At 43.5% G+C, this 12,500-nt stretch overlaps 1 protein-coding gene across 6 annotated transcripts in view; it reads left to right on the top strand.

Moving 5' to 3' along the window:
- Window positions 1-12,500, top strand: part of osbp2b (oxysterol binding protein 2b) — a 56,124-nt gene that overhangs the window by 12,243 nt on the left and 31,381 nt on the right. The window contains exon 1 of one of the 6 annotated variants that reach the window (XM_027169283.2): window positions 8,168-8,403. The exons of the other annotated variants lie outside the window; for them this stretch is intronic. Within the exon in view, the coding sequence (XP_027025084.2) occupies window positions 8,202-8,403 (202 nt within the window). The 5' untranslated portion in view covers window positions 8,168-8,201. Of the gene's footprint in view, window positions 1-8,167; window positions 8,404-12,500 lie in introns of those variants that run through there. 6 annotated transcript variants of the gene reach the window in all.

Below are 12,500 nucleotides of genomic sequence, written 5' to 3'. Positions count from 1 at the left end.
TATTATTATCAATAATAAACATTATACACAACAGAATGCTTGATAATAAAATATAAAAATAGTAATAATAAAAATAATAGATGTGAAGTTGAAAGACTTTATAATTTCTTCTGTGAGTGTGTGAGTGACTCTTTGCCTGTGTGTGTGTGTGTGTGTGTGTGTGTGTGTGTGTGTGTGTGTGTGTGTGTGTGTGTGTGTGTGTGTGTGTGTGCACTGACAGGCAGCAGTGATTGTGCTCTGTGTGATGTGCTGTGACAGGCTGTAATTGCAGGAACTCTGCGTCACAGACAGGAAATAGACAACGCTTTTAGCTCTTTGATCTGAATGCTGCAATAAATCTGGATATTTATAGCAAAACATCATCATCATCATCATCATCATCATCATCATCATCATCATCACCAAAATTTAAAGTGAACTTTGTTGTCCTTCAGCCAGGCTACAGTATGTACAGAGCAGAATGATGTTGAGTTTCTCTAAAGCTCCAATGTACACAATTTAAACACACAACAATCTACAGCCACAACTGGTAACAGATATACAGCACACTACACACTACACCTACAGCACTAACACGACAGAGTACCACTACCACTACATACACCACTACACACTACTACTACCACTTTTACACACTACACCTACCTACACACTACACACTAAAAAAAGGAAAGAAAAAAAAAAAAAAAAAAAAAAAAAAAAAAAAAAAAAAAAAAAAAAAAAAAAAAAAAAAAACATACTACACACTACACACTACATACTACATACTACACTACACACTACACTACACACTACATACTACACAGCACACTACATACTACACTAGACACTACAAACTACATACTACACACTACACACTACACTACACACAACACACTACACACTACATACTACACACTACACACTACATACTACACACTACACACTACATACTACACACTACACACTACACAGTACCTAGTACACACTACACAGTACACAGTACACACTACACAGTACACACTACACACTACACAGTACACAGTACACACTACACAGTACACACTACACACTACAAACTACACACTACATTCTACACTACACACAACACACTACATACTACACACTACACACTACACACAACACACTACACACTACATACTACACAGCACACTACACACTACACACAGCACACTACACACTACACACTACATACTACACAGCACACTACACACTACACACTACATACTACACAGCACACTACACACTACACACTACACAGCACACTACATACTACACACTACACACTACACACTAAACACTACACACTACACTACACACTACAAACTACACACTACATACTACACTACACACTACACACTACATACTACACTACACACTACACACAACACACTACATACTACACACTACATACTACACACTACATACTACACACTACGTACTACACACAACACACTACATACTACACACTACCCTACACTACACACTACACACACACTACACTAAACACTACACTAAAACACTAACATACTAACACACACTACACTAAACACTACACTAAAACACTAACATACTAACACACACTACACTAGAACACTAACATACTAACACACACTACACTAAACACTACACTAAAACACTAACATACTAACACACACTACACTAAACACTAACATACTAACACACACTACACTAAAACACTACACACTACATACTACACACTACACACTACATACTACATACTACACTACACACTACATACTAACACACTACAACACACACTACACTACACAACACTACACACTAAACACTACACTAAACACTACACTATAACACTAACATACTAACACACACTACACTAGAACACTAACATACTAACACACACTACACAATACACTAAACACTACACTACACAATACACTACACACTACACAATACACAATACACACTACACTACACTACACTACACACTACACTACACAATACACACTACACACTACACTACACACTACACAATACACACTACACTACACTACACACTACACTACACACTACACTACACACTACACACTACACAATACACACTACACACTACACAATACACACTACACAATACACACTACACACTACACAATACACACTACACAATACACAATACACACTACACACTACACAATACACACTACACTACACAATACACTACACAATACACACTACACTACACAATACACTACACAATACACACTACACTACACACTACACAATACACACTACACTACACACCACACCGCACACTACACACCACACACTACACAGTACACACTACACAGTACACACTACACACTACACAGTACACACTACACAGTACACACTACACAGTACACAGTACACACTACACAGTACACACTACACACTACAAACTACACCGACATTCTATCACACTATACCAACTACTACAAACAACAACACTACACACTACACACTACATACGACCACTACTAACACTACTCATACTACACATACATACTACCACACAACAACACTACACACTAACATACGAACATACTACACAGTACAAAAAAAAAAACGTACACACTATAAACAACTACAATAATAACACACTACGTTACTACACACAACACACTACCAAACACTACAATACGACACACTACACAGCTACACACAGTAACACACTACGCATCTACACACTAACACATACTACATACTACACAGTACCAGTACAACACTGACAATACTAACACAGCATCGTACTACACACTACACAGTACACAGTACACACTACTCACTACACACTACACATACTACATACTACACAGTACACAGTACACACTACATACTACACACTACGTACTACACACAACACACTACACACTACATACTACACACTACACAGTACACACTACATACTACACAGTACACACTACATACTACACAGTACACACTACACACTACACACTACATACTACACACTACACACTACACAGTACACACTACACAGCACCCTACACAGTACACACTACACACTACACACTACACACTACATACTACACACTACACACTACACACTACACACTACACACTACACACTACACACTACACACTACACACTACACACTACACACTACATACTACACACTACACACTACACACTACACAGTACACACTACACAGCACCCTACACAGTACACACTACACACTACACAGTACACACTACATACTACACACTACACAGTACACACTACACAGTACACACTACACACTACACACTACACAGTACACACTACATACTACACAGTACCTAGTACACACTACACACTACACAGTACACACTACACAGTACACACTACACAGTACACACTACATACTACACAGTACCTAGTACACACTACACACTACACAGTACACACTACACAGTACACACTACACAGTACACACTACATGAGAGATGGGTTACAGTGATGAGAGATGGGTTACAGACACATGAGAGATGGGTTACAGACACATGAGAGATGGGTTACAGACACATGAGAGATGGGTTACAGTGATGAGAGATGGGTTACAGTGATGAGAGATGGGTTACAGTGACATGAGAGATGGGTTACAGACACATGAGAGATGGGTTACAGACACATGAGAGATGGGTTACAGACACATGAGAGATGGGTTACAGACACATGAGAGATGGGTTACAGTGACATGAGAGATGGGTTACAGTGATGAGAGATGGGTTACAGTGACATGAGAGATGGGTTACAGACACATGAGAGATGGGTTACAGTGATGAGAGATGGGTTACAGACACATGAGAGATGGGTTACAGACACATGAGAGATGGGTTACAGTGACATGAGAGATGGGTTACAGACACATGAGAGATGGGTTACAGTGATGAGAGATGGGTTACAGTGATGAGAGATGGGTTACAGACACATGAGAGATGGGTTACAGACACATGAGAGATGGGTTACAGTGATGAGAGATGGGTTACAGTGATGAGAGATGGGTTACAGACACATGAGAGATGGGTTACAGTGATGAGAGAGATGGGTTACAGTGACATGAGAGATGGGTTACAGACACATGAGAGATGGGTTACAGTGATGAGAGATGGGTTACAGACACATGAGAGATGGGTTACAGACACATGAGAGATGGGTTACAGTGATGAGAGATGGGTTACAGTGATGAGAGATGGGTTACAGACACATGAGAGATGGGTTACAGTGACATGAGAGATGGGTTACAGTGATGAGAGATGGGTTACAGACACATGAGAGATGGGTTACAGTGACATGAGAGATGGGTTACAGACACATGAGAGATGGGTTACAGTGATGAGAGATGGGTTACAGACACATGAGAGATGGGTTACAGACACATGAGAGATGGGTTACAGTGATGAGAGATGGGTTATAGACACATGAGAGATGGGTTACAGACACATGAGAGATGGGTTACAGTGATGAGAGATGGGTTACAGACACATGAGAGATGGGTTACAGACACATGAGAGATGGGTTACAGACACATGAGAGATGGGTTACAGACACATGAGAGATGGGTTACAGACACATGAGAGATGGGTTACAGAGCACGAATTCTGAGTACGGGTCACTGCACTTAGCCGTATGTCACGTCACTTATATGTAAATATTATACAGTGTGTTTGTTCTTGTGATTTATAATTTTCATATTTTTCTCCCTTTGTCATTCTGTGCTTCTGTGAATATGTGACTAGTTTCAGAACATAACCACTCGCGCACACACACACACACACACACACACACACACACACACACACACACACACACACACACACACACACACACACACACACACACACACACACACACACACACACACACAGCATGTGTCCTGACTTCAGTTTTCTCAGATACAGTGTGTAACTGCGATGTGTCTGTGGCTCTGGAAGATAATAATTAATCTCTCTCTCTCTCTCTCTCTCTCTCTCTCTCTCTCTCTCTCTCTCTCACTCTCTCTCTCTCTCTCTCTCTCTGTTTGTCTGTGTCTGAGTGTGTTTGCGTGTTTGTTTGTGTTTGTATTCGTGTGTGTGTGTGTTTGTGTGTGTGTGTGTTTCTGTGTGTGTGTGGGTTTGTGTGTGTGTTTCTGTGTTTGTGTGTGTGTTTGTGTGCGTGTGTGTGTGTGTGTTTCTGTGTGTGTTTATGTGTGTGTTTATGTTTGTGTGTGTTTACGTGTGTGTGTTTGTGTGTGTGTGTGTGTGTGTGTCTCTGATGTAATTCCAGCGTTTTGAGATGATGTAAAAGAGATATTTAGTGAATCACTTATTAAGATCGGTCCTGATTTAAATGTAAAGTTATTAACAGTAAAATATTAATAATTAATAAATTAATGAATAAAGTGTTTGTGAGGAGAACATGATGGAGCTCAAGCTGGAACAGATTAATGACTACGGCATGCTCTGGATTTAAACTTCTCTCCTGACTACAGGACAAACTTTAGACAGATGCACCACACGGGAGCCTTGAATTTTATTAAAGACACACACACACACACACACACACACACACACACACACACACACACACACACACACACACACATATAATAGATATTTTGTGCTTATTAAAAAAAATAAAATAGAAAAGCAGTTACCATCTCATATCATTATAGAGACATTCAGTCCTCATGTCCTCATAAATCAGGACCTGACTTCTAGGGACCTGCAAAGATGGTGTGTGTGTGTGTATGTGTGTGTGTGTGTGTGTGTGTGTGTGTGTGTGTGTGTGTGTGTGTGTGTGTGTGTGTGTGTGCACAGGCAGCAGCAGTGACCTTGGTGCAGCAGTAATAACTCTGCGTTAAAGTCAGCAGCAGTTTTAGGCCACGCCTGATGTCTAAGGAACAGAACATCAGTTTTGAAAACCTCTGTTCAAACTAAAAGGTCTGATATTCCTTCGCATGACGACGTCAAGACCGTTAAATGGTGATCAAAAGTAAACTGTTACATAAAGCGTTACGGAGTTACGGAGTTTTGATCTCAGTGCGCTTCATATCACCAGAGAGATGGAGTAATAATTACAATAAAGGAAAATTAAACTACGGAAATTCTGCTTTGAAATATATGAAAATCAAATACATGTAAAGTCTTAATATTAAAACTAATAAATTGTGTATCCTAAAAGTTGCCACTCTTGTGTATGGGAGTGTGTATGGGAGTGTGTTTAGGAGTGTGTGTAGGAGTGTTTATGGGAGTGTGTATGGGAGTGTGTGTAGGAGTGTGTATGGGAGTGTGTAGGAGTGTGTATAGGAGTGTGTAGGAGTGTGTATAGGAATGTGTATGGGAGTGTGTAGGAGTGTGTATGGGAGTGTGTGTATAGGAGTGTGTATGGGAGTGTGTATGGGAGTGTGTAGGAGTGTGTAGGAGTGTGTAGGAGTGTGTATGGGAGTGTGTATGGGAGTGTGTGTAGGAATGTGTATGGGAGTGTGTAGGAGTGTGTATGGGAGTGTGTATAGGAATGTGTATGGGAGTGTGTGTAGTAGTGTGTATGGGAGTGTGTAGGAGTGTGTATTGGAGTGTGTATGGGAGTGTGTGTAGGAGTGTGTGTAGGAGTGTGTATAGGAATGTGTATGGGAGTGTGTAGGAGTGTGTATGGGAGTGTGTATGGGAGTGTGTATGGGAGTGTATGTAGGAGTGTGTATAGGAGTGTGTATGGGAGTGTGTATGGGAGTGTATGTAGGAGTGTGTATAGGAGTGTGTATGGGAGTGTGTATGGGAGTGTGTATAGGAGTGTGTATGGGAGTGTGTATGGGAGTGTGTATAGGAGTGTGTATGGGAGTGTATAGGAGTGTGTATGGGAGTGTGTATGGGAGTGTGTATAGGAGTGTGTATGGGAGTGTGTATGGGAGTGTGTATGGGAGTGTGTATAGGAGTGTGTATAGGAGTGTGTATGGGAGTGTGTATGGGAGTGTATGTAGGAGTGTGTATAGGAGTGTGTATGGGAGTGTGTATGGGAGTGTGTATGGGAGTGTGTATAGGAGTGTGTATGGGAGTGTATAGGAGTGTGTATGGGAGTGTGTATAGGAGTGTGTATGGGAGTGTATAGGAGTGTGTATGGGAGTGTGTATGGGAGTGTGTATGGGAGTGTGTATGGGAGTGTGTATGGGAGTGGGTATGGGAGTGTGTATAGGAGTGTGTATGGGAGTGTATGTAGGTGTGTGTATAGGAGTGTGTATGGGAGTGTGTATGGGAGTGTGTATGGGAGTGTATAGGAGTGTGTATGGGAGTGTGTATGGGAGTGTATAGGAGTGTGTATGGGAGTGTATGTAGGAGTGTGTATGGGAGTGTATAGGAGTGTGTATGGGAGTGTATGTAGGAGTGTGTATAGAAGTGTGTATAGTAGTGTGTATGGGAGTGTGTATGGGAGTGTGTATAGGAGTGTGTATGGGAGTGTGTATAGGAGTGTGTATAGGAGTGTGTATGGGAGTGTGTATAGGAGTGTGTATGGGAGTGTGTATGGGAGTGTGTATAGGAGTGTGTATGGGAGTGTGTATGGGAGTGTGTATGGGAGTGTGTATAGGAGTGTGTATAGGAGTGTGTATGGGAGAGATAGAGAGATGAGTAGAGTAATGTAAGTAAAGAAGGCAGCAGTGTCAACCTTCAGCACACACACACACACACACACACACACACACACACACACACACACACACACACACACACACACAGACTGCAGCAGTGCAGTATTGACAGACTGGTGAGCACAGTAAAGATGATGGGGTGTTTTGGATAAAAAAGACTAGATACATCTCTGTGTCTCTCTCTCTTCTCTCTCGCTCTTTTCTCTCTCTCTCTCTCTCTCTCTCTCTCTCTCTCTCTCTATTTCTCTCTCTTCTCTCTCTCTCTCCCTCTCTCTCTCCATCATTCTTATGTACAACCAGTGAGGGTGTGTGTTCATCCCTGCAGTGTGTGTGTGTGTGTGTGTGTGTGTGTGTGTGTGTGTGTGTGTGTGTGTGTGTGTGTGTGTGGATGCTGAATAAGGAGAATAACCGGAGAATCACCGGTGCTCTCCCAACCCCTCCTCTCCCTTGCATACTTCCTGTACTCTGTGTGTGTGTGTATGTGTGTGTGTGTGTGTGTGTGTGTGTGTGTGTGTGTGGCTGTGCGGTGAGTGAAGAGGCAAGAAAGAGGACGAGGAAGTGTGATGAAGAGCAGAGCATGCTGGGAACCGGGCACAGTGCGCACCGCATGCGGCTCGGGCTGCCTGCGTCGCCTCAGCAACACACAGCCCACGCCCCACGGTGGACGGGGACGGGGGGACGGCGCCTCATCTGCGTCCTCACACACGCCTACTCCGGTTCGCTCGTCCTCCTTTTGCCGCTTCCTCAATTTTGCCTGCCTCCGAGGTAGACAGCGTTCTCTCTCTCTCTCTCTCTCTCTCTCTCTCTCTCTCTCTCTCTCTCTCTCTCTCTCTCTCTCTCTCTCTCTTGTTTATTTAAGGGCTTGATTGACAGGTACAGTGTCTCCAGGGGCGAAATCTGGGTATTTAAACTTCTATTTTTGTTTTTTGTGTTCCTGTATTACACTAATTTTGTGTGTGTGTGTGTGTGTGTGTGTGTGTGTGTGTGTGTGTGTGTGTGAGAGAGAGATTTAACTGTGAAACACATCATTATAGAAGTGACACTTTGCTCTTAGTTCTGGGGCAGGACAATGTCGTCTGCTCCTCAGGGTCCTAAAGCCCTACATGTGTTTTTATTTTTGACATTCGTAGCTTATTTTTAACCGAGGGTCTCCAGGGGGCCGGGATTGAGTTCCGTATGTTTATCCCGTATTTCCTTTCAGACAGAAAGTGCTGAAGCATTTGACTGGTACAGAGCAGTCTGCCGGTAGTGTAGTTCTGTGTAGGATTCTGTGACAGTACGTGTGCGGAGTCAAGAGGAACGTGTCTGAGGCGAGGCAGAGCGTCAGCGTCAACATTCTTAACAGAAAGACATCTGATACGTCTGAGTGGGAGATAAACTGATATTTCTGACTCTTACTGACAGAGACGGGGTATAAAGACAAACTTCTCCATCGGTCTCAAGCGATCACGTGACCACACAAACTCCACCCTCTGACATTAGGATAAACTCCACCCTTTAATTTCAGTCAGAAAACAGATCGTCGAGCACGGAGACGACGGACGAGCTAATGAACCAGGAGCTAACGAGCCATTACTGTAGAGCAAGACACGCCCCCAGGGGCGGGGCATATTTAATTGGATGAACACAAGCTTATTTGATGTATATGGGATGAGTCAGCAAAAATATTTTAATATTTTCTTTAAGTGATGGAACTAAAATGAAAACGAGATTTCCTATTTTTTATTCCGGTGTTTTATCGAAACAGAAAGCTCTGATTTCAGGAGCGCTTTAAAGTCTGCACATGGAGTGATGAAAAAAAGAGATTTAATTTAATCTCCTTATTACACGAAGATGGATATGATGTAACTCGACAGGAATGAACGTACGTCTGTTAGACTACGGTTAAAGATAGCGTACGATCGATCGCCAGCGTTAGCTGGAAGGGTATAAGATCCACACGACGTCCCGTACAGACGCATCGACCAGCGTCGACCCTTTAATGCCCACGGACACAACGTTCCGCTTCAGAGCGCCAACGCTAAGTGCTACACAGCAGACATGCATTTAGCCTCGACTCACTACAGCAGAGTAGTGACTCACTCATCTGACACGTGGACAGGAGCAGAAGTGTGATATGGAGCTGTAACCGGTGTCAGTTCAGGTTTATTGTGCTGCTGCTGCAAGAAAACAATTTCTCTCACAGATCAGTAAATTATTTAGACAGTTAATGTTCAAATAGGGGGACACGGTGGCTTAGCGGTTAGCACGTACGCCTCACACCTCCAGGGTCGGGGGTTCGATTCCCACCTCTGCCTTGTGTGTGTGGAGTTTGCATGTTCTCCCCGTGCCTCGGGGGTTTCCTCTGGGTACTCCGGTTTCCTCCCCCGGTCCAAAGACATGCATGGTAGGTTGATTGGCATCTCTGGGAAATTGTCCGTAGTGTGTGTGTGTGTGAGTGAATGAGAGTGTGTGTGTGTGTGCCCTGTGATGGTTTGGCACTCCGTCCAGGGTGTATCCTGCCTCGATGCCTGATGACGCCTGAGATAGGCACAGGCTCCCTGTGACCCGAGAAGTTCGGATAAGCGGTAGGAGATGAATGGATGAATGAATGAATGAATGAATATTCAAATAAGAATTACTAATTAGCCAATTACTTCAGGAATACAGTCACGTTATTATTAAGTACCTTCTGTCACATGCACACCTGAAGGGTTATATTCTTAAAATAAGGTAAAAGAAAAGACTGTTTTATGTGGATTACACCGCACTGAGGGCCTTTGTACACCCGGTGACTTCGTGTGTTGTCTCTGATCCGATGTCTGTCTGATCTGTTAAAACTGTCCCATTTACATCAGGCCACATAAACGTGTCTCGGCGAATCGGATATCGATCCAATCTTTCTGCTCCCGCCCACAATGCTAATATATTTGCCCTCATTTCCGGGGTAATTGTAACAGAACACACTTTGGTGTCTGTGGTTTTCAGAACTCGATCGAAAAGAAGACGTAAAAACTGGTTACGACGTTTATGCTACAAAAAACAGCGTTTACTGTTTGCTGCGTTTTCGCCGGCGGCAGCAGCACGTTTTAAGCCCCGACGAGACGCCTGGGTGAAAGATCACCTGCGAGTGACGTAGTTCCGTTTGGGAGGAGTTTAGCGCTGACGTATGTGGCTTGAACAACCACATTCAATTACACCTGTCCAGTTTCATCTGAAACGCGTCCCAGACCACCTCCTGAAGGGGTTTGTACCATCAGGGTTTATATCCGTCTCCAAAACGTTTCAGAGGACATTTAGACCTGGTCTTTTTACCGTCGGGTAGATATCTGATCACAGAACACGCAGGAAGTGACCGGGGTAAAAAGCCCCTGAGCTAAGCATGACATTTTTTTGACAGTTAAATCAAAACTCTGCTCATTATGTTGTTGTAAAAGACCCGTGGCAGAGCATAAGGGTTAGAAGGGGGCAATCCTGGGATTTGTCGTGTGAGACAGAGGCAAACGGAGGCTGGGGGCAGATCTAAACATGAGTAAGGTGTTAAAGAGCAGTCTGCACTGGATCACACACACACACACACACACACACACACACACACACACACACACACACACACACACACACACACACAGACACACACACACACACACACACAGACACACACTCACACACACACACACATACAGACACACACACACACACACAGACACACACACACACACACACACACACACACACACACACACACACAGACACACACACACACACACACACACACACACAGACACACACACCACGCACACACCACACACACACACACACACACACCACACACAACACCACACACAATATACACACACACACACACACACTCACACAACACACACACACACACACACACACACACACACACACACACACACACACACACACACACACACACAGAGACACACACACAGACACACACACACACACACACACACACACACACACACACACACACACAGACACACACACACACACACACAGACACACACAGACACACACACACACACACAGACACACACACAGACACAGACACACACACACACACACACACACACACACACACACACACACACACACACACACACACACACACACACACACACACAGGATCAGGTGCTATTCTCTGTGCTACAGAATACTGAGTGTTGAAGCATGTTGTTGACTGAAACCACTGATTAATGTCATCATCCCAACCAGCTCTATTCATGCACTAATATACTGCTGATACACCAGAGTCCTGCTACAGAGTAAGTTAGCAGTAACATAGTTATTGGCTAATGAACTGGTTGAGTTCACAGTGATGTCTTTTAACCCTTAGAGGTCTTCGCTACACCATATAATGCTCACAATCACATCATTTTGTTGTGTTTAGAATGATGTCTTTCTCTTTTCTGTAGGATTATAAATAGTGGAGTATTTTAACTTCTCGTCGTCTCTACATGTAAGCGGTCGTGCGTGTGGGATCATAGAGTCGTTCTGTTGGTTTAGTCATCAGACAGTCAGAAAATACTGTGTGTGTGTGTGTGTGTGTGTGTGTGTGTGTGTGTGTGTGTGTGTGTGTGTGTGTGTGAGTGTATGTGTGCACTGTTAATGAAAGCTGGAAATTAGCAGTGTTCGAGTGATTAGCCTCCATCTGACTTTTTGCGACTAGACACGATCATCATGTCGTGTGTTTCTGTTGTTTATTTGGTCTTCTGTTCACACGCACACACACACACACACACACACACACACACACACACACACACACACACACACACACACACACACACACACACACACACACACGCGCACACACACACACGCACACACACACACACACACACACACACACA

This window comes from Tachysurus fulvidraco, chromosome 9, assembly GCF_022655615.1.
Source record: "Tachysurus fulvidraco isolate hzauxx_2018 chromosome 9, HZAU_PFXX_2.0, whole genome shotgun sequence".
NCBI classification, from domain to species: Eukaryota; Metazoa; Chordata; class Actinopteri; order Siluriformes; family Bagridae; genus Tachysurus; species Tachysurus fulvidraco.
Note: the sequence above shows the minus strand (reverse complement) of the source record. Positions and strands in the feature narration are given on the sequence as shown.